Below are 24,349 nucleotides of genomic sequence, written 5' to 3' on the forward strand. Positions count from 1 at the left end.
AACGACAAAAGAAAAAAGCTTAAAGAGTAGTAAATTATTTGTACAACGACAAAAGGATAAAGAGAAAAAAAATAATATATACTAATAATAAATTAGATGAGTAAAGGTTGTTATCCATTATACTTTATAAGTTAGTTTTCTGATAATCATTTTACCATTGACAAGTAATTACAGCACTTAACACGTTTATATTTCGTACTTGGTAAAAACAAGAAAATAAGCAGACTTGCTTCTTTCACCTAGCTATTAAATTGCATATATTAGAAAGGTGTGAACAAAGATCTTCCACAGAAATCATGATCACCTCAGTTGCACAAACAACAAAATCAACAATATGGGGTCCAAAGTGCTAAGGTTTTTCCATAATTATCAGAAATCTTAGGGGCATTCTTGTATCTCATTTCCTTATAAATTGAACACTGGTATGCTCTAAACAAGCTTACTCAAAAACCAAACTTGTACTTGCATTCCATAAGTTCCTCATTCCTTATCAAACACAGCATATAGCAAAACAATGGGAAATTGCATAGTTTTGCAAGAAAAGGTTGTCAAAGTAATGAAAACAAATGGGAAAGTCCTTGAATATAAACCTCTGGTGAAGAAAGACAATGAAGTGTTGCCTCTAGTACAAGAGCCACCAACAAAAGTGCCTGTCAAAAAGAAGGTCACTTTTGCAGAAGAAGTTGAGGAAAGTAGCAAAAAAGGTTCAGATCAGGTTTTAAGGATTAAGCTTGTCATTAGTAAGAAAGAGTTGCAGGCTCTTTTGAGTGAAGGAGGAGGATTAACAGTTGATGGAATGGTTCAATATCCACTTCAGAAAGAACACAACTCCAATATTGAGATAATCAAGAGTGATGAGTTCACTGATGATGACAATGATCATTGTATACGATGGAAGCCTGCTTTAGATAGTATACCTGAATTATACTAGCTTATTAGTGAAGGGGAGCCTCGGAGTAACGGTAAAATTGCATCCGTGTGACCTAAAGGTCATGGGTTCGAGCCGTGTAAGCAGGCACTAATGATTGCATTAGGTTAGGTTGGCCCTTCCCCTGACCATGTGTGAGCGCGGAATGCCTTGTGTATCGGGCTGCCTTTTATATACTAGCTTATTAGTCTTCTTTGGGTTTTAGTTTCCCATGTTGTAAACTTGTAATATAACTATAGTCAACTATAGTAAGATGCTAAGAACCAGAGAGGTACCAAGAAAACAGGTACTACTGTTTTAGTTTCTCCTCCTAGAAACAGAAGTACTTGTTTTCTTAGTTCAAGTGAAACTTTGCAAATTCAGTAGCTAGTCTTCTTCAATATCTCCACTTTAATTTCCCCTACGCAAGTTCTGGCGCCAAAGTTAATAAACTGCAAAGTTCAGGGGAGTAATCAGGACCAGAAATAGTTCATGCACCAAATAAAATGTTAAGTTTAGGGGGTCCCAAGATATTTTGCCATTTTAATATATTTACAATCTTGCTACTACTTCTAAAGCGCTTTGTTACTTACTATATTAACATCGTTAATAAAAAATACTCCACTAGAATGAATTATGAATGAACACACCAAAGAAGCAGTCTGGAATTCTCATCTACAGCTAGTCCTCAACCTTACTCCATTTTTTGCTGGAAAACCTCCCCTTGATTCTTTGAAGGACATGGTCACGTAAAGATAGTTTATGTGTGTTTTTCGCTCGTCACTCGCGCCTTGTATGAGTGAATAATACATTACTTGAGGGGATATTAGTTCTACTCCGAAAAAAAATTGGAAATAAGAGGTCATCTGCAAAGGTTAAGCGTGTAGCTATACTTTACGAGACAAATTTAAAGAGAAATTATATGGTAGCATGGTGCATGAAGCATTCCACGTTCACGCAGGATCCAGGGAAGGGCAGCACCCCAAGGTGTGTGATATAGGCAGTGGCTGATTCCACGGTTCGAACCTGTGACCTATACGGGGATAACTTTACCGTTGCTTTGGGGCTCCTAAACAGAAACTATATATTGTCCTATTATGTTTAAGGGTGGAGCAAAACCATGCTCATGTATTAGCCATTGGGTGCCCTTAGACTTTGGGTAATGTAAGGGAAGAAAAGAAAAAGGTAACCTAAGTGGACTGGCAGCAGCCATAGATTAATGGGTGAGAGTGACTAGTTCAGCCCTTGACACCAGAAAAGTCATCAAATAATACTGAGGTACTAAGTTGGTTGGTAATAGAAATGAGATAAGTAGAAAAGATTTTAGGGTCCTACCCAAATTCTATGCAGAAAAAACTATCGTAGCAAGTAATTTTGTTCGCTGAAATCCCAAAAAATATAGAGATTAGCACATGACCTAAGTTGAAGCTAATATTGTTCCGCAATGGTTTATCAAGTTATTTAAAAATATATGAAGGCATAGGATCACTTTCCCTGAATGGGGAGCGGCAAGCTAGTGAGTTCCGAATACTATTGGTAATACCAAAAAGAAAAAAGAATTCATATTCCTATAGATAGGTAGATGTTATGCATTTTCCTGCACTTTTCTGGTTAACTACACCACACAGCTAATTGTTAGGACATAATATTATTTGGTAAATATGGACAGAAATTAATGGATTACCTGTTACTAGAGCAGCTTCCACTGCACCGTATGCAACTTCCTTACATCATGATGGAGAGCTCCTAATGATGGTTTCACCACATCTAAAGGCCAAATTAATTTTATAAACACACCCTCCCTAGTGCATATATTCACGTTTCTAACAATAAGAACATGATTTAGTGTCACATGAAAAGTTTCCACTAATAATAAATTGCATTTTTTAAGGAAAATTGGAGGACTCTCGAGTGAAGGTAGAATAACAATGAAAATTGGGACAAGGTAATGCTCCTCTCACCAATTCATCACTACAATAGAAATGAGAAAGATATTTCACAACTAAGGTTAGATTGACACTCAGAAGGAAAACTCAATCCTAACGGAGATATTTGAAAAAATTGGTCTGATCGCAAATCAGCTCACATCTTCGTGCTATCCTACAGGCGACAAGGGAGATTCAGAGGTTTAATAAGTTTGAACTCAAGTCAGCTTTACTTCTTCGGGCTACCTTAAAGGGAGATTGAGATGTGCTTGACAATCAAATTACAACTCTTCTATTTTGAAAAAGTTAAAGATTATTGTAAATTACGCATGTACTTGCTCATATAATCAATCTCAAACCATGACAAAGAAGGATGGTTGCAGTATGTTAACGACAACCTTAAATCTAGTCAATTTATGATTAATCATTAAAATATTTGGACATAGTATGAATATTGATAATTCATATGCAACTTCTAACTAGATTGAGACTTATACCTAGTTGTTGTTGCATTGTCGTTATGTAGGGTGTGATGTAGGCAACCTACCCTGAAGCAAGCATCAGTGGCTGATTCCACGGCTTGAACCCGTGACCTATAGATCACACGGAGACAACTTTACCATTGCTCCAAGGTATCCCAGGACAAAACCATATTATCTGCTATTCAAACATCGATCAGCTTCCGGGAGATTAATAATATTACCCAAGATATGCCCAATAGAATTCAAATGGACGATCGAGAAGAGTATTAAAGACAACGTGTTATTATAGAGTTGAAGCATAAATGACCTTACATTTCTGTGCATGTACATAACCTTGTTACCAAAATGTCAAGCAATCACCAAATATATATACATATATATATATAATTTATTTACACCATATATGTTTTGTTTCTCTGGTTTCATCAGTGCACGGATTTATCTGCAATATACTGCACACTGACTAGCTATTCCTGTTCCCTTTCAACTTCCAGGCTAATCTCATTCCGACGTGTGAACGGAAGAGTAAATGGTGGATTATACTGCAAGCAGAAGTATAAAAAACACACAACTAGTATGTCATTTGGGGGTTACACTAGGCCAAAATATGTTCCCCAGGAGAATTACAAGTACTATTGAAATGGTTCTACGAATATACCTGTGCAACTTCTATTGAGGCACCATCTTTTACCCGAAACTCTGCATCTCCCTTTAGCGCAGCACGGAGTCTTGATTCTCGGGCTTTAACTTCTTCATCAGTCACAAAACCTTTGTTGAAATCGAATGGGAGAAAACTAGCTAAGTTAGGATGTAAAACTTCAAAAATAGAATTCCTAAATGTTTTTGCTTTTGAACTCTGAATGGAAATTGCTATCTACCACAGCAGGCATATAGGACATCAAAGGAAAAACACAGAAAATACAACTAGATGAAAAATTCTCTCATGTCATAACAAGAGAAGCTATCAATAAAGCACTAAGTAAACTTAAACAAGATTTACTTCCATAGACCAATGAGACAGAGCTCTGCTTTCCGATTACTAGGATATTGAATTTCAAATTAACTTAAAATGCAAATCTGTCTAGAATTTTATATTAGCAGCAACAACTACGCCTCAGTCCCACAAAGTTGAGGTCGGCGCTATGAATCCTCACTTCTTTCTGTAAGCTCAACTCATATCATCATCATACAAAATAGAACTTTATATTGACATGCTAAAATCTGAAATCACAAACCTGAAAAAGCAACAACGGCGACAGTTTTCCTAGGCACCTCCTTGATAGTTACGGAGGAATCCTTTGGTAGTGGCAAGTCTGAACCATACTTTGAGGGCATGACAAAGGACATCCTCCACTTTCCTTGATCTTCCACCTAATGAAATTCTTAATGAGATTCCAGTGGGTGTAATTTTGGTGAAAATATGAGCGCATGACATTCCAAATTAGAAAAACATCCTCTCTACCTTCCCGCAAGTAGGGGTATGGTCTGCATACACGCTACCTCCCCAGACTCCACTTGTGGGATTTTACTAGGTTTGTTGGTGGTGGTGGAGGCGCGGCGGAGAAAGAAAGAGGGGGGGTGGGGGGGGGGGGTGTTAAGAACTATAATATTATGATCAGACATCAAGCTAAACTGAGTTTTTCTTTTCTAGAATGGACTAATTCTGGTTTCAAAGGTTCTGGAAGTAAGGAATTCTTATAGGATGCCAATCAATACGGCGGGCCCATTTTCACAAAAAATTGGTCTTTTAAGTTACAAAATGTTATTCTCGGAGATCTACTTAAGAATTACAAGAAAATGTGTTATCATTTATATGGGGGTGTATTTTATTCGGACCATAATCTTTATCATTATGAAGATTGTTCTTTGTGACTGTTATTCCGTTCGACACTTGTTCTGGACTAAGATTAAACATCTGCATTATATGGACAAACCTATAGGTGTACACCATGTGTGTATGTAAGTATTTGATAGGAGTTCGTGCATTTCTTGTATACTTTGAAGAACCTGCAAGAAGTACCCACACCCATGTCACACCCGTTTGAAGGATCCATGCAACATAATAAAACCTGGAATCTAACAGTTTCCACTCTCTCAGAATTTGCAATACTATCTTAGAGTAGTACAGATTCAAACTCTAAGCAACCAGAATGTTTACGTTTTGTATGTACCCCCGCTGGCGTATAAGCCTAGCATACAATTGAAAGATCCTCAAATCTCAATCTAAAGCACATGTCATCTTTTATCAATTCTAAATCAAGAGCTTAAATGTTTTCCTAGTGATAGGTAATCAGACGATGTTTCTTTTCAACAGAATCAGTAGTAAAGTCAGTATTTCCATTTGACGATATGTGGTCATTTTAGAGTAGTTCTTCATTTACCATTTCCCAAGTTATGTGGTGACTCAACTTCAATATATTATCAGTTTAATATTTTGAGTAACACCATGTCATACAAAAATGCAAGCATATTAGTAACCACACCATATATCACGAATGACATAGTAAATATACATTGCAAAAGAACTAAAGGGAAAAAGGAACAACCAGTAGAAGAGCTGTACCCGTTTAGTTATCACTGGAGTAGTCATTTCCATCCTCTCCCCATCAGATTGAGTTCTACGAGTGATAACTGGTGTTGTCATCGCCATGCTCTCCTTCTTCGTGTTCTGGAAATCACCAAGAAATAGAACAGAGCCAAAGAAGACCACCATTACAATGTGGTTGGAGGCGATCTAAGTTTGACTCTCTATAAGTACCTTTAACTACCTTACCAAACAAGTACTCAGCCAATGTGTTGAAGGATTGAGATGCACCATTAAAGTCAAACCCATACTTCCCAGGCATTGTAGCCTCAGCAACAAAGTAAGGCTGTTCAAAGTCGCAATATTACTTTAGATAAATTAACTCAGAGTTTATAATGAACTTTATCAAAATAAAAAATAAAAAACTCAGAGTTATTGTTAAGAGGACAAGAAGGGAAAGAATAACTATCAACATGACAACATAAAGAGATATCGGTGATTAAAGTTCTAATAATACAGCATATCTATAATCAAGAGAAATGCTATTAAGAGAGGTTAGGAATAACTGAGGACAAGAATTTAAGAGCATATACAACAACAACAACAACCAGTGTATGGGGTCTGGGGAGGGTAGTGTGTATGCAGACCTTACCCCTACCCGGGGGTAGAGGCTGTTTCCGAAAAAGCAAAGAATAAGAGCATATACACATAAGAAGAAATATGTGCACCATAAATAACAGGGTGACTGATGGTCCAGAATTCAATTTTAATACAAAGGTAGATCTGCCAAAAAACAATTTGTGAATGAATGACTTTCAAGTATCAGGATCCAGGGCTTTAATGTTCATGGAAAGAGCTTATGATATGCTTAATTCTAGGTTATCAAACCAAAAGTTAGAACATCATATGTTTATTTCAAAAAACTGGCACCTCTGCTTTCTCATCATGTTTTAACACCGAGTCAATAACATGTTCCTCAAAATTGAGGAAACTCCTGATTTGTGATCACTAGTCTATTTCTGTCAATTTCATTCTTTTCCAAAATACTTTTGAATACCAAATCTCTTTCAGGTTCGTTTATTTCTTTTTCTTTCTTATTGATAGACATGCTGACTCCCCACTATAACTATCAGTCTCCAGTTGTGCCAGTTCCACTTCCATATGTATTGTACCTTTCAGAATTGCATTTTCAATCCCCAGGTACTTGTGTTTTTTTTTTTTTAATGACCATAATAAGGGAAAACACAAATATGAACTAAGGCCCATTATGTAGAATCAAGTTACAACAAAATCTTCACAAATGTCTCTTGTATCTAATTACATGGCCTAGTAACTTTTACCAACTAATGCTTTCTTGTATTAGTACCCTTGATTACTTTCTGAGACGGAGCATTCTACCATATATCAAGAAATTCTAACTAAAGGATTAATCTTTGTTTGAGAATATTTAGCTGGTGTGAACAAATATAATAAACGTATCTTTGCCTAATATTTGTATCTATGTAAGTAGTATTCTAAAGGTGTTCTCAAAACAAGTTTGCCCTCTATCTTCAACATTTTTTTAATGAAGGTTTAAACCTTTTTTTTCCCGTCAAATATTGCTCCTCTCTCGTCTGGAACCACTCCCCCGATAAAGTTGCAGAATGGATGCATACAAATCTAGACTCTACTGGGAAAAAAAAAAAAGGAATGACAACATTAGTAATTTATAAATAGAATCATAGAGAAAATACCTCAACTTCCCTTATTTCATACTGATCACTGCGTTTCAAAACATTGAATTTCACTGTCTCCAGATCCGGCACTTCAAGAAGATAACAGCGATGGGAGCTAGTCATTATTTTTAACCATCTAAATTCTCATTATTATTAAAATAGAGGATATAACAATCATAGAAAAGATTGAGAAAGAATACCAGACATCAAAGCTTCCTCTAAAGTCCGACTTTCGAATATCCTCTTCGGTAACACGTATTTCGCGGTTTCACCAGCCAATTCCGTCAGAACTGCGAACAATAAAAAATTTAACAATATAAGTAGCAATTACTCAATTAGTCAATTGACTAGGTTCTCATTCCTAAACTAGCCAGAGGACTACATAGAATCATTTATATCCGTTCCGCTTTAGCCGTCAAGCACAAGTTCATTCCAACACTGGTAAATAATTAGTCTCTTAAACTAAATTAATTCTTTTCTAAGAAGTTCTCTAATCTGACTTAAAAGAGTCCTGGAAGCACTGGACGAAATGTTTTAAACAAATCAAAAAAAGAATTGGGAGAGAAATGCTTAAAATCCGATTAAAATGAGGAATTAGGAAATGGAGTGAAGAAATTACGTTTCTGAGAGAGAGAAGAGGTTTGGGAGGCGAGAGCGATGACGAGGGAGATGCGAGCTTCGAGAGCTGACGTGCCGTTTCTCCGCTGCGAAGCAGTTGTGGCAACGCGGGAGCTGCTTCTGTCAACTGCCATAGAATTGATAGGCGAAGGTCTGGTTCTGTTTCTGCTAAGATTGTGAGCAGAAATGGAAGAAGGTGAGCACAGAAGCATCTTTAACTACGTTACAGTGTTTGTTTCACTCCTTTTGAAATTCTGTGCTTCAAAGAAGGGGATTGTGGTTCATCTATATTTGTATTTGTCGCCCCCGAATTACTTGGTTAATTCCTTATCACATACTGTGTATGTCACATGTTTCTCTTACGCGCCCCCTTAACAAATAGTATTAATTAAGAAAGTGATTGGATTATTTTACTTTATTTATGTCTTACATATAATTTTTATTTATTAAATATTTATTCTATTTATATGTTATCTCTGTCTTGAACAATTATTATTAAAAAAATAAATAATTAATTTTATCTTAAACTTGTAAAATAACAAATTAGAGACAAATATTTTTAATAAATACAAATATTAATATGAGTCAGGAGGGAGTATTACTTTCGTTACCAAAAAGGAAACAATGATTTGGAGTAGTGCTCTTTGATTGAAGCCTTGAACGAATATTAACAGTTTCCTTTTTTCCCACATAGATATAGAGAATATAACAATCATTAAAAGAAAAAAGCTACTATCTTATTCTAATAATTAAAAAATAGTTCCTCAGTTTCAATTTATGTGAACGTACGGGATTTAAGAAAAAAAATAAGATTTTTGAACTTGTAGTATAAAATAAAGAACAAATATTTTGTGTGGTTATAAATCATTGCATAAAATTAAATTATTTTCAAATATAGAAATGAATCATACTAAAAAGGAAATATATTCACATAAATTAAAACGGAAGTTGTAACTTTTTTTTTGTAATTACCAGAATAGTTTGATCAAAGAATGTGCCGTCCTTCAAAAAGCAACTAGAGTTTTCACGGTAAATAATCCAGCCTTTTCCTATAACTACGTGTATATTTCTACTACTTGTTATGGCGTTATGATCAGTCATCATTGAAAATGCATAGACTGTTTTGTGTATATCAATGTACCTTATTTTCAAAAAGAAAGACACCCAAAACTATATATTTATTATAAAATAAAGACCGTAAAGTAAAGATAAGTATAGAGAGAAACTGATATATTATTCAATTTCAAAATGACGTACATAATAAACTGAAATCTCCTCTATTTATAGAAGAAAGGAAATTGCTGTGTAAGATTCTTGTAAGTTGCTACTGCAAGCTGCTGTGTAAGCTGCTTGTAAGCTGTTGTGTAAGCTGCTACTCCAAGTTGTTGTGTAAGTTGATGTGTAAGTTTTTTGTAAGTTGCTATGTACCAGATATAAATAATCTTCTACCGAGGATAATATTTATCCATAACGGAGTACCGAAAAGATAAGCTTATTGTACCAGATATAGATAATCTTCTACCGGGGGTAATATTTATCCATAACAGAGTACCGAAAGCATAAGCTTCTTTAGGAGGCTTATTTCCAATAGAGTACTAAATAGATAAATATATTTACGGTGGAGTCTCATATGGATAAGCTTCTTCAGGAAGCTTATTTACAATGGGAAACTAAATGAACATCCATAATATAATATATTTATAACACTGCCCCTTGAATGTTCACTAAAAGATAATGTGCCTCATTAAAACCTTACTAGGAAAAACTATGTGAAAAAAAAATCCTAGTAAAGGAAAAAGAGTACACATATTTAGTAACACGCATAACTAATTGTCTCATTAAAAATCTTATAAGGAAAACCCTATGGGAAAAATCTTAGTAAGGAAAAAAAGAGTATAGCGCGTATTTTACTCCCCTTGATGAAAACCTTGTTTCAAATATTTGAATCTCCGCATTCCAATCTTGTATACCATCTTCTCAAAAGTTGAAGTTGGCAAAGATTTAGTGAATAAATCTTCCGGATTGTCACTTGAACGGATATGTTGCACATCAATGTCACCATTTTTCTGAAGATCATGTGTGTAGAATAATTTTGGTGAAATGTGCTTTGTTCTATCTCCTTTTATAAATCCTCCATTTAATTGGGCTATGCATGCAGCATTGTTTTCGTAGAAAATTGTGGATCTTTTATCACATTCCAAACCACATTTTCCTTGAATAAAATGAATCACTAATCTCAACCATACGCATTCCCTGCTTGCTTCATGAATAACTATTATCTCAGCATGATTTGAAGAAGTAGCAACAATAGATTGCTTTGTGGAGCGCCATGATATGGAAGTACCTCCACATGTAAACACGTACCCGATTTGAGTTCGAGCTTTATGTGGATCAGATAAATAACCTGCATCTGCATAACTAACAAGATCTGCACTACCTTTGTTAGAATAAAATAAACCCATATCAAGTGTTCCCTTTAAATATCGCAATATATGCTTAATCTCGTTCCAATGTATCCGTGTATGAGAAGAGCTATATCTTGCTAGTAAATTAACAGAAAATGCTATGTCATACCTTGTAGTATTAGCAAGATATATAAGTGCACCAATTGCACTAAGATAAGGTATTTCGGGACCAAGGAGTTCCTCATCCTCTTCTGGAGGTTGGAACAAATTCTTATTCACTTCAAGTGATCGAACAATCATTGGTGTACTCAATGGGTACGCGTTGTCCATGTAAAAGCGTTTTAAGACCCTTTATGTATAGGCAAATGATGGTAGGCTATAATTACATGTCTTAGTCGCTTATTTCACTCTAATTTACTGCACTTTAACTGAGTTTGAGCTTTAATCGCTAGTGTTTTGCACTTATTGTGTATTTTATGCCTTGTAAGAGTGATTCCGAGCGATGTAGATATTATGGAGCTAATTCGAGAGATTTTGAGCTTTGAAGTCTGAGTAAAAGCCCAAAGGATTAAGTCGGGATCGTTTTTGGGGTCGAGGACCAAGTCTAGACGTCAAAATCGAAGATAAATCCGTACTCTGAGAAATTTGCACTAATGCGACACACTATGCCATGCACTGTGCGACGCGCTAGTGCAAATGCTGCCTAGAACTCAAATTGCAAATCGTACTGGAAATATCCACTACCGCATCGCATGGTGCGGCGCGGCATGTGGCGCGGTAGTACAAATTTATTAGAGTATCGTCCCATTTCCGCTAAAAAGGGTATTTTCGTTCGGGTTTTATTGGGGGATGGCTTAAATACACGGGAAAATATCATTTTCGGAACTTTTGACAGATGTTCGACCTAAGGAGGCCAAGGAGGCTAAGGAGGAGTTGGAAGAACACAAGCACAAGGATTTCATCATTCCTTCCTCACTCAAGATCCGGGTTTGGATTGAATCTATGTTTTTATATACTTTAATCACATTTGTGAAGAACTTCTCCATGTCTATGAAGTAGATCCTTTTGGGTTTTGATGGATTTGGTGTATTGATGATTGTTTGTAGATTATAACTCTATTTTTTATGTATTTGAATCGTTTTGGAAGATTTAATTGTTGCATCTATATTCACTTGTTCTTGTAATCGAAAGAGGTATAACTTGTGATATCTTTGCATTATATTGTTGGTTGAGTTCATAGATTCTTTTAAGTAATCAAAAGAGGCTAGTTGAATCATTGATTAAACCTAGTTAGGAGAATAATCGAAAGAGATTTTCCTAAAGACTGATCCATTACGAATTCTTGCATATCTTCGCAGTGCTTAAATTGGTTCATATTGAGAGGTTGAGACTTAATCGAGAGAGGAGTTTCTACTAAACAGTTGTACTGATAATTAAGTAAATTCGAGAGACTCACTTGAACATTAGAAGTGAATTATCTAGAGTTAAATTCCAGACAATTATCTTGCACCTATCCTATCAAAACCCAATTTTCTCCCATTGATATCTTCCTTTGCTTAGGCCTTGTTTCGATTATCATTAGTCAATTAGCTCTAGATTCTTAATTAATTTTAGTATTAACCACATAAATCTAAATTGTTGATCATCTTGGATAGCAATCTAGCTATAAACTATGATAATACTGTTTAACTCCAATCCCTGTGGATACAATATTATACTATACTATCTTTGACTAGCGAGCACAATTTAAGTGTGTATTTTGCGCTCGTCAAATTTTGGCGTCGTTGTCGGAGATTGGCAATCAATAGTGTTTGAAATAATTTGTAGTGCTAATTCAGGATTTTTTTTTTACTTTTATTTTGTTCTTCACGGGTTTCTCCTCCGTGTGCAGGGCAACAGGTTAAGTCTGTAGTGTATGACATGATTTTCTTGTAAAGAAGTAATACCCTACAACCCGAAATTGGAAAAACACTTGCGGTAACTGAGGAAGGAGAAAGAGTTTACCGTAAGGTTCTTGGGGCAACCTTCAAACCAAGAACACATGGCTAATAACGATGATAATGAGGTAGAGGCAACTGCAAGGATAGTTGTTGAGGCAGCCCATAGAGCTGCTGAGGAAACTGTCTAAGACAATAGGGGTCGAAGATTCAATCTAAATCGACCCTTGATTGAAGACCAGTTCAAGAATGCGGTACCAAGGCTTGGTAGAGCATTGGGTGACTACGCCAGACCAGTCTACAATCAAGGATTGTCAAGTGTTAGACCTCCTCCAATTGCAGCCAATAATTTCGAGTTGAAGCAAGGTTTGCTTCAAACCATTCAAAACAACTGCGTTTTCATAGGAAAGATGAACGAAGATCCAAACACGCATCTGATGGACTTCAAGGAGATTTTGAACACATTTTAATACAATGGGGTGTCACAAGATGCTGTGTATTTAAGGGCATTCCCCTTTTCACTTAAAGATGATGCGAAGCAGTGACTTTGAAGCTAGCCAAATGGATCAATTAGAACATAGGAGGAAATGACCAGAAAATTTCTTGATAAATATTTCTCCTCAGCTAAGACGGTCAAGTTTAGAAGAGAAATCCATAACTTCTTCCAGAAAGAGAATGAAACTGTTTTTGAAGCATGAGAGAGATAGTTAGGAGGTGTCAACATAGCGGAATTGAACTCTGGATGAAACTCCAGGATTTTTGGGATAGATTGACACCGACCTCGCGTAGAACATTGAGCAATGCAGTTGGAGGCCCCTTTATGAAGAAGACTCCAGAGGAGATATTTACAATTCTTGATGAGTTATCCGAAGATGCTAATCAGTGGCTTTCTGATAGTGTGGAAAGAAGACAATCAACTGGTGTTCACCAAGTTGATGCTACTATATCTGCGCAAGTACAACTTGATGCTATGGCTAAAGAAATACGAAAGCTAACTGTAGCTTTGATGCAAAATGTATACCACGCATCTTGTGATATATGTGGAAGAGGACATCCTACTCATAAGTGTCAAGCCTCAACTGAGGAAGTGAATGTTGTAGGAAACTATAATTTTAATGCAATGTGTCAGAGGCACCCCAGTTTTTCATGGAGTTCACCTGGGGGTACTGCAAATGCGTGGCAACAAAACAATCCCAGATTCCAGGAATAAGGAGCTCCAGGTTTTCAAAATCAGCAGAGGCAACAATATCAATCTCCACAGTCGAATCAACCCAGCACGGAAGATCTTATGAAGACCTTCATTATCAAGATGGATGAGAGGCTTGATGCCCATGATGCAGCTATCAAAGAATTTGGTACATCTTTTCGAAGTCTGGAAAGACAGGTTGGGCACTTAGCTACTCTAATGTCTAAGAGAGCCCCAGGAACACTCCTGGCTGATACAGAAGGAAATCCCAAAGAAATAGTGAATACTGTAACTTTGAGAAGTGGATAAATGTTGAAAGATCTCACCCCAATCCACAAACATGTGAGACATGAAAAAGAAAGGGGGGAGCAGCTGAAAATAGGTGTCGAAAAGAAGAAGGAAGAAAACTCGAGAAGGGAGGAACCTGAGGCTAGCAAGTATATGCATGTGCTTCCTTTTCCCCAAAAGCTAAGTAGAGAAAAGCTGGATAAGCAGTTCGAGAGATTTCTAGATATGCTGAAACAGGTTCATGTAAACCTACCATTCACAGAAGTGCTCTCACAAATGTCGGCTTATGCCAAGTTCTTGAAGGAGATCCTGACAAAGAAGAGGAAAATAGAAGAGACCTCAGTGGTCAAGCTCACAGAGCATTGCAGTGCAATATTGCAAAACAAACTCCCACAAAAGTGTGGAGATCCAGGGAGTTTTACCATACCTTGCTCTTTAGGCACTGCTAATTTTGATAAGTCTCTATGTGATTTTGGTGCCTCAATTAATTTAATGCCTCTATCTATATACAGGAAACTGGAGAAGGAGATTGGAGAGATAAGTTCTGCACCAATATCTTTGCAGCTGGCAGACCAAACGACTCTAATACCCGAGGGAATAGTTGAAGATGTCTTAGTTCGGGTAGATAAGTTTGTATTTCATGTTGATTTCATAGTGGTTAATATGGAAGAGAACAAGGAGGCCCCCCTCATCCTAGGAAGACCATTCCTAGCAACGGGTAGAGCAATATTGGATATACATGATAGAAAACTCATGCTTAGAGTGGGCGAGAAAACTGTGACTTTTGAGATGGATGTAGAAACGGAGGTAAAAAGGGAGAAGCTAGGTGATAGTGTGGTGTGGAAAGTGAAGGGCGTGACAGAGAAGGCTGCAGGGAGTGAAAAAAATAAGTATGGGGTGTACCCCAAGAAGGCTGAGAAGAAGCTATCTGCATGGATGAGTGCACTAGTTCGGGCGCGAGGGATGGAGCCCAACTTCGACTCAAACCCCGACTAGATGTTCAAGGAAGTTGTCCTTACCTTTTTATTTTTATTTGTGTATCATAGGGACATGACACAATTTAAAGTGGGGTGGGGATGTATATATGTAAAGGAATGTATAAATGTCTATTGTGTTTTTTTTTTGGTAATTCATTTGATTCGTTACTTGCGTGTGGTTTTGTTTCTTTTGATTGAATTTTTTAAAGTCGAAAAAAAAATATTTTCTTAAGGTAGTATAATAATTCTCCCTTGGTTTTTCTTTGTGCCGCGGTTCTTTTCCAAGGGTTTTGTTTGAACCGGGTGTAGTTAGTTTTATTTTTTAGGAGTTGGAAAACTTGTGTTGTGATTTGAAATGAAAGCAATATCTCTTGACTGTATTATGCCTTGAGAATAGTAAGTGCTTTAGTTATGACGTGTAGGCTCAATTGTTTAACTCTTGTATAAGCATCTTAAATGGTACGATCTTAACTTTGCTTAACTGTTTTGACTAGAGTGTCTTGGTGAGTTCGATTTTGAGTGAGTTATGTGCCATGTATGTGTGTGAGGTTTCGTGTATTTTCTGCATTACATTTGATGTCTAGAACTTGTCCCGTGTGTTTCCAAAGCAAAATCGTAATTTTATTCAGTCTTGAAAGTGATATAGGTGTTTCTTTGTTGAACCAGTTATATGTTGTACCCACCTAATAGTTATATATATTAGTTAACCCCTTTGAGCCTATAATCTTATTTCTTTGGCAACCACATTACAAGCCTTACCCATTTTACATGTCGCGAGCACTTGAAATTTATGAACTTTGTAAAAGTTAAAGTGTGGGTGTTGGTTGGTTTTTGAGTGGAACTAATGAAATAAGGAGAAATGTGCAATATTTTGAAAAAAATAATAAGAGCCTGAATTGAAAAAAATATAGTTGCATTGTTGTGCAAATATTCATTGATTTATGGTAATTCTTAATGTGTTTGTGCTTAAAGAAGTTGGGAGTTCACATATATTGATGTAAGGGTGAAGTTATGGTTTGACATAAGTGTGGGGTTTTGAACAATGAAACGTATGTATTAAAGTGCTTAGGGAGGTGTAGTCAAATATTCAAATGTATCATACTTGTTCTGCAGCCTACATTACAACCAAATAAAGTCATACTTGATTCTTGACTGAATGAGCTCAATTAGTAGAGTAATATATTACGGGCAAGCTTGTTGTACGTCTTGTGTAGCACATGAATATTACTTCTGAGAGTAAGTGAATTCTTTCTATCTTGAGTTCCTAACTGTTCTTAAACTTTATTATTTTTGGAACTACTCTCTATTGTTGTGTGAGGACACTTGATTCACGAAGGAAAGGTAATGTCGTTGACCTCTGTGTTAGAGTAAGTGAGCAGGTTATAAATAATACATGGTGCTTTTGAGTCAAATCTTGAGGCTAGGATGTTACGATATTGTGCTTAATCTATTTTAATCACTCTTGGTGGGATGAGTTATGAGAATTGTTTAAAAAGGTCGTGTCTATATAAAGTATAGTTTGATTGCTCGAGGACAAGCAATAGTTTAAGTGTGGGGTGTTGATGGTAGGCTATAATTACATATTTTAGTCGCTTATTTCACTCTAATTTACTGCACTTTAACTGAGTTTGAGTTTTAATCGCTAGTGTTTTGCACTTATTGTGTGTTTTATGCCTTGTAGGAGTGATTCCGAGCAGTGTAGATATTATGGAGCTAATTCGAAAGATTTGGAGCTTTAAAGTCTGAGTAAAATCCCAAGGGATTAAGCCGGGATCGTGTTCGGAGATTGAGGGCCAAGTCTGGATGTCAAAATCGAAGCAAAATTCGTACTCTGAGAAATTTGCACTAATGCGACGCATTATGCCATGCACTGTGCGACGCGCTAGTGCAAATTCTGCCTAGAACTCAAATTGCAAATCGTACTGGAAATATCCACTACCGCGTCGCATGGTGCGACGCGGCATGCGGCGCGGTAGTACAAATTTGTTAGAGTATCGTCCCATTTCCGCTAAAAAGGGTATTTTCGTCCGAGGTTTATTGGGGGATGGCTTAAATACACGGGAAAAATACCATTTTCGGAACTTTTGACAGATGTTCGACCTAAGGAGGCCAAGGAGGCTAAGGAGGAGTTGGAAGAACACAAGCACAAGGATTTCATCATTCCTTCCTCACTCAAGATCCGAGTTTGGATTGAATCTATATTTTCCTATACTTTAATTATATTTGTGAAGAACTTTTCCATGTCTATGGAGTAGATCCTTTTGGGTTTTGATGGATTTGGTGTATTAATGATTGTTTGTGGATTATAACTCTATTTTTTATGTATTTGAATCGTTTTAGAAGATTTAATTATTGCATCTATATTCACTTGTTCTTGTAATCAAAAGAGGCATAACTTGTGATATCTTTGCATTATATTGTTGGTTGAGTTCATAGATTCTTCTAAATAATCAAAAGAGGCTAGTTGAATCATTGATTAAACCTAGTTAGGAGAATAATCGAAAGAGATTTCCTAAAGAGCGATCCACTACGAATTCTTGCATATCTTCACAGTGCTTAAATTGGTTCATATTGAGAGGTTGAGACTTAATCAAGAGAGGAGTTTCTACTAAACATTTGTACTGATAATTAAGTGAATTCTAGAGACTCACTTGAACATTAGAAGTGAATTATCTAGAGTTAAATTCCAAACAATTATCTTGCACCTATCCTATCAAAACCCCATTTTCTCCCATTGATATCTTCCTTTGCTTAGACCTTGCTTCGATTGTCATTAGTCAATTATCTCTAGATTTTAAATTAATTTTAGTATTAACCACATAAATCTAAATTTTTGATCATCTTGGATAGCAATCTAGCTACAAACTACGATAATACTGTTTAACTCCAATCCCTGTGGATACGATATTATACTATACTATCTTTGACTAGCGAGCACAATTTAAGTGTGTGTTTTGTGCTCGTCAGTAGATTGATAGATAAAGATACCGTCTGCTAAATGTTCAATTTGCAGACCAAGACAATGTTTTGTCTTTCCAATATCTTTCATCTCAAATTCTTTCTTAAGATATTCAATTGCCTTTTGGAGCTCTTCTAGAGTTCCAACATGATTTATGTCATCAACATAAACAGCAAGTATAACAAATTCTGATGCTATTTTCTTTATAAAAATACATGGACAAATAACATCATTTATGTAACCCTCTTTCAGCAAATATTCACTAAGGCGATTATACCACATGCGCCCAAATTACTTTAAACAGTACAAAGATCTTTGTAATCTGATTGAAAATATTTTTCGAGATTTTGAATTTGCTTCAGGCATTTTAAATCCTTCAGGGATTTTCATATAAATTTTATTATCAAGTGAACCGTACAGATAACATGTAACTACATCCATTAGATGTATTTTAAACTTTTCATGTAGTGCTAAACTGATAAGATATCGAAATGTTATGGCATCCATAACAGGTGAATATGTTTCATCAAAATCGACTCTAGGTCGTTGTGAGAATCCTTGTGCGACAAGGCGAGCTTTGTATCTTTCAATTTTATTTTTATCATTCTTTTTTCGCATAAAAACCTATTAATGACCAACTAGTTTTATACCAGCAGGTGTTTGGACTACTGGTCCAAAGACCTCTCTTTTAGCAAATGCGTTCAATTCTGATTGAATTGCCTCTTGCCATTTTGGCCAATCAGATCTTTATCGACATTCTTCGATAGATCGGGGTTCAAGATCCTCACTATCTTGCATAATGTTAAGTGCAACATTATATGTAAAAATATTATCCACTATTATTTCAGATCGATTTAAATTAATCCCTTCACCAGTAGAACTATTTAAAAGCTTCTCACTCATTTGAGTCTCGGGTTCATTGATTTCTTCAGGAATCTCAGAACTAATAGATCTTGGGTCTCTTCAGAAGATCTCTTCACAGTATCGTTTTGATCATTTATCGATTTTCTTTTTTGAGGGTTTCGATCCTTAGAACCCAAAGGCCTACCACGCTTCAGGTGTGCTTTAGGTTCACTAGCTCTCATGCTAGTAGATGGTCATGCAGGGAGATCAATTCATATAGGCACATTCTCTGCAGGGATATGTGACTTAGATATCCTTTTCAAATCAGTAAACGCGTCTGGCATTTGATTTGTTATATTTTATAAATGGATGATCTTCAGGACCTCCTAATTACATATAGGGGTACGTGGATCAAAATGAGATAATGATGAAACTTTTCACACAATTTCTCTTTTGATTTCCTTTTTCTCTCCCCCTAATTGTGGGAAATTTATTTCATCAAACCGACAATCTGCAAATCGAGCAGTAAATAAATCTCCCGTCAACGGTTCAAGATAGTGAATAATAGAGGGTGATTCAAACCCAACATATATTCCTAACCTTCTCTGTGGGCCCATCGTACTGCGCTGTGGTGGTGCTATTGGCACATATACAACACATTCAAAAATTTGTAGATGGACAATATTTGGTTCATGACCAAAAATTAATTATGACGGAGAATATTTATTATAATGTGTCAGTCTGAAATGGATAAGTGATGTTGTATACAAGATAGCATGGCCCCAAACAGTAGTGGGTAATTTTATTTTCATAAGTAGTGGTCTTGCTATCAATTACAAGCGTTCAATAAATGACTTTGCAAGGCCATTTTGGGAATGAACATAAGCTACAGGATGTTCAACTTTTATCCCAACTGATAGACAATAATCATCAAAAGCTTGAGATGAGAATTCTCCAGCATTATCAAGGCGAATAGCCTTTATAGGATAATCTGGGAATTGTGCCCTTAATCGAATTATTTGGGCTAATAGCTTTGCAAACGCCAGGTTGCGAGATGATAGTAGGCACACATGAGACCATCTTGAAGATGAATCTATTAGGACCATAAAATATCTAAACAACCCACTTGATGGGTGAGTAGGTCCACATATATCCCCATGTATACGTTCTAAAAAGGCAGGGGATTCAATGCCAACCTTCATTGGTGATGTTCTAGTGATCATTTTGCCTTGATAACAAGCATCACAAGAAAATTCATTATTTGTAAGAATCTTCAGGTTCTTTAATGGATGCCCACTCGAATTTTCAATAATTCGTCTCATCATTATTGATCCAGGATGTCCCCAAACGGACATACCAAAGCACAAAAATATTTGAATCAGTAAACTTCTGGTTTACGATAGAGTGTGCTTCAACTGTACTAATCTTTGAATAGTATAAGCCAGAAGATAAAGTTGATAACTTTTCTACAATGCACTTCTGGCCAGAAATATTCTTTGTAATATAAAGATATTCCATATTTATTTTATCTATCGTCTCAACATGATACCCATTTCGGCGGATATCTATAAAACTCATCAAGTTTCTTCGGGACTTGAAGGAGAATAATGCATTATCTATTATAAGTTTTGTTCCCTTAGACAGAAATATAGTGGCTCTTCCGGAGCCTTCAATCAAACTTATATTACCAGAAATTGTTGAAACATTTATTTTTTCCTTATACAAATAGAAAAGTATTTCTGATCTTTGAATATGGCATGTGTTGTTCTACTATCAATTACACAAATATCTTCATGATTGGTCTTTGATCCAAACATAATTTGAGGATTATCCATATTCTTCAAAATGATATAAACAAAATAAATATGATAGTAAATATCATTATCAAAGCATAACTTTTATTTATGTACAACAATTACATAACCATACTATCTATTACAAACAACAAAAATTAAAATATTTACATTTTTACAGATTCATCACCGATTACATGAGTTGTTTCTCCTTCCGGGAGTGCAAAGTAATCAGCTACATCCAAATGCATGAAGTCTAAATTATCTTCAGAAATAAAATTTGCTTCAGCATTTTTCTCTGTCTTCTTCAGGGAGGCTTGATAAAGTTCAACCAGGTGCTATGGCGTACGACAGGTACGTGACCAGTGCCCTTTTCCTCCACATCTATAACATGTATTTTTTGCCCTTGTTGCTCGCACCGCTTCATACTTTTGTTCCTTCCTTTTCCACTGCTGGTGGTGAGGAGGGCTCTTTGATGCATTATTATTACCATGATTAGAGTTTATTCCCCGACCACGACCATGACCACGACTCCTTCCACGCTCAGCTTGGTGGAAGTTCATCTCATTCACTTCAGGGAATGGACAAGAACCAGTAAGTCGGCTTTCATGATTTTTTATTAATATCCCATTATATTGCTCGTCTACAAGAAGATGTGAGATAAGTTCAGAATACGTTTTGAATCTCATCTCTCGATATTGCTGCTGCAGGAGCATATTCGAGACATGAAAAGTGGTGAAAGTTTTCTCCAACATATCATGATCAGTAATATTATCACCACATAATTTCAATCGAAAAATAATTCTGAACATAGCAGAATTATACTCACTTGTAGATTTAAGATCTTGTAGCCTTAGATGAGTCCAATCATAGCGTGCCTGTGGAAGAACGACCATCTTCAGATGATCATATCTATCTTTCAGTTTATTCCACAGTATGACTGATCTTTAATAGTGAAATATTTCATTTTCAAGCCTTCATCAAGGTGATGGCGTAGGAATATCATTGCTTTGGCACGGTCTTGGTTTGATGCTTGATTTTTGTCCTTGATGGTGTCTGCCAGACCCATCGCATCAAGATGAATTTCAGCATCAAGCACCCAAGACATGTAGCTTTTGCCCGATATATCCAGGGCTACAAATTCAAGTTTAGAAAGATTTGACATTATTTAGAAAAAGAAAGTTCGTACCTCTGATACTTTCAAAGTATTTGCTCGAGATGGCAGATTCTTGTGCTGATAACGTGTTATAAAATAAAGACTGTAAAGTAAAGACAAGTATAAAGAGAAACTGATATATTATTCAATTTCAAACTGATGTACATAATGAACTGAAATCTCCTCTATTTATAGAAGAAAGGAAGTTGTTGTGTAAGATGCTTGTAAGCTGCTGTGTAAGCTGCTACGCCAAGCTGCTTGTAAGCTGATATTGTGCCAGATATAGATAATCTTCTACCGGGGGTAATATTTATCCATAACGGAGTACCGAAAGGATAAGCTCATTGTACCAGATATAAATAATCTTCTACCGGTGGTAATATTTATCCATAATAAAGTACCAAAAGGATAAGCTTCTTCAGGGGGCTTATTTCTAATAGAGTACTAAATAGATAAATATATTTACGGCGAAGTCTCATATGGATAAGCTTTTTCAGGAAGTTGATTTACAACGGAGTACTAAATGAACATCCGTAATATAATATATTTAAAACAATATTTTTTGTTTCTAATGCCTATGTGATTGTATAATTTCTTTGCTTGGCATTATTTTTCTCAAATGTATAAAATATTAGCTCGAAACAATTAGGTATCATTACACAAATAGCCGGCATATTAATTGTTTATTTTTTTTAGCCATATACATAAATTATACATTGATTATACACATACAATACATTAATTATGCATATATTATACATTCAACATCTAATATTTCAAAAACTTATTGGGTTGTTTGAATAAAAGAAAACGCATTTCCACTTTCCATATCCTTCGAGAAGCGGAACTTCAGAAATGTTCCTTTTTCTGTAACTACTTTGGAATAAAGAAAGAATAAGAAAATAAACCTGGATTTATTGCAAAAGCGAAGAAACTTGCAATAAAAGATGGAAAAAGAAAGAACTAGGAAATAAATCCCTTTAAATAAAATCTTTTATTACCACCAAAAAAAAGAGAAAATAAATCCCATTCTGCAACTACTTTGGTATTTTCCTAAATGAAAGCTACTTACTATAATTCTTAAGCACCAGACTTGTATAAAAACAGGTGACCCTAAGGCCACCTTAAGGTTTTGCATAACAGACTTGGTTTTGCATCAATCTTGCTCCTTCTCATATTCTTTGAGCTCTTAGTTTCTTTGCTTATGGTTTTTTTTTGCAGCAGCCATTGTTTGTTGCTCGTGCTATTGGTCCAGTCTTGTCTCCTTGTTCCGTCTTTCTCCTTGGCGAAGGAAGATGGTCCCGCGGGGATAGCGACTCTTCATCATCAGCTCCTGATCAAATTGCTGCAACCCTCAGTTTGCCTTCTCCACAACAAGGCACTGAGTACTTCGAGTCTGGACTGAGTTTTGCAATTCCTTGCGCAACAATCATGCCCTTTTTCTTCCTAAAGAATGCCATCCCACCACCACCTCAGTCTCATGACCTATCACCGATTGTCACCTTTATGAAGTTCTTCTATAAAGACTGTACCTTTTTTCAATGACTGTGGCAGAAACAAGGTTCTTCAAAAGCACTTATCTTTATGGATCAACTCGGCATCAATGACTACAAGCATGCATTCTTACATGGAAAATCTATATGTGAAATGTCTCATCTTGTGCCTGAAGTGGTGGAGACTATTAAAAGTTCAGTTGAAAAGCTCATCAATGAACCTGGAGTAAAACAATTATGGTCTCTGAAATTCTTCGTGTGGGCTGCTTTCCTGGTTTTTGGACTCTGTGAGGGTGATCCAATTCGCAAAAACAGAATATGCCACAGGGGACTGAATATGTTCTCGAAGCTTCACAATAATCACCTTTATTCAGGAGCTGCGATTAAAATACCCTGAAGTCCATATCATATATGCAGATTACTACAAAGCATTCACAGCTATTCTAAAAATCCATGGGCTTTCTGGGATTCAAAATGAAAACTTTGATGAAGGCATGTTGTGGCTACGGCGACAGTCCATTCAAATTTGATATGCAGAAACAGTGTGGAGCACAAAGAGTTGTTGCATGTTCTGGTAGGGCTTCGTATCTTCATTCGGATGGATTTCAACTGACTCTTGAGGCGTTGGAGAACCTGATGCATACGCTCTTCAATAAGAAATGATTTATAGTCCCAAAATTCAAGTTTGGAGAAGAAACAATAGCAGCAGTAACAAGGGATCATTCCAAGATTCATTCACGAGTTAGAGATAAGTCTTCTGTTGTTAGGCATTTACTCCTCGCCAAAGCCAGTTCTCTGTATGCAATACAATAGCATTGGATATTTTTCTAATCTGTTTAATTTGAAGGCTCGGTTCTCATTGCTTCATATGTAAAGGGGAATGCGCTCTTAGCTTATGTAACAACTAGCAATTCATTTCACTCATACTCAATAAAAGTATCCCGATTTAATTCAAATATTTTTCCAAGGTTTATTTATATATTTGTTATCTAGTTTATTTTGCTGTTGCCTTTCAACCTCTATCTCTAAGCGTGAGATTAAAAAAAAGGTGTAACTATTTGTAAGAAGCTTAGCAATAGAAATAAGGATCTTGCCATCAATTAACTTCATATTATATACTTAGATGAGTAAGATTCCTTTT

At 36.0% G+C, this 24,349-nt stretch overlaps 2 protein-coding genes and 1 pseudogene across 2 annotated transcripts; 2 read left to right on the plus strand and 1 right to left on the minus strand.

Annotated features, from left to right (window-relative positions):
* Positions 1–424: 424 nt before the first annotated feature.
* LOC107809955 (uncharacterized) lies at positions 425–1,293 on the plus strand. Its single transcript, XM_016634661.2, has one exon. The coding sequence runs from the start codon at positions 515–517 to the stop codon at positions 929–931; it is 417 nt and encodes a 138-aa protein (XP_016490147.1). The 5' UTR covers positions 425–514; the 3' UTR covers positions 932–1,293.
* A 2,281-nt stretch (positions 1,294–3,574) lies between these two features.
* Positions 3,575–8,523, minus strand: LOC107809960 (heme-binding-like protein At3g10130, chloroplastic). The gene is made up of 8 exons (XM_016634668.2): positions 8,173–8,523; positions 7,754–7,843; positions 7,572–7,642; positions 6,083–6,184; positions 5,878–5,982; positions 4,550–4,685; positions 3,973–4,082; positions 3,575–3,856 (listed from the first exon to the last, which is right to left on the minus strand). Exons 1-8 carry the CDS (start codon positions 8,381–8,383, stop codon positions 3,782–3,784), a joined length of 900 nt encoding a protein of 299 aa, XP_016490154.1. The 5' UTR covers positions 8,384–8,523; the 3' UTR covers positions 3,575–3,781.
* A 5,299-nt stretch (positions 8,524–13,822) lies between these two features.
* LOC142178304 (GDSL esterase/lipase At1g28650-like) lies at positions 13,823–23,847 on the plus strand (annotated as a pseudogene).
* Positions 23,848–24,349: the final 502 nt, after the last annotated feature.

This window comes from Nicotiana tabacum, chromosome 24 (assembly GCF_000715075.1).
Source record: "Nicotiana tabacum cultivar K326 chromosome 24, ASM71507v2, whole genome shotgun sequence".
In the NCBI taxonomy this organism is placed as follows: Eukaryota; Viridiplantae; Streptophyta; class Magnoliopsida; order Solanales; family Solanaceae; genus Nicotiana; species Nicotiana tabacum.

What these genes read in the sequence shown, in the direction of transcription:
- LOC107809955 (XM_016634661.2), top strand. Translation starts at nt 515, where the DNA reads ATGGGAAATTGCATAGTTTTGCAAGAAAAGGTTGTCAAAGTAATGAAA.
- LOC107809960 (XM_016634668.2), bottom strand. Translation starts at nt 8,383, where the DNA reads ATGCTTCTGTGCTCACCTTCTTCCATTTCTGCTCACAATCTTAGCAGA. An exon ending in ATGAAATAAGGGAAGTTGAG is followed by an intron (nt 6,185 to 7,571) that starts GTATTTTCTCTA and finishes GACTTTGAACAG; the next exon opens with CCTTACTTTGTTGCTGAGGC. An exon ending in CGCCGTTGTTGCTTTTTCAG is followed by an intron (nt 4,083 to 4,549) that starts GTTTGTGATTTC and finishes ATTTCAACAAAG; the next exon opens with GTTTTGTGACTGATGAAGAA.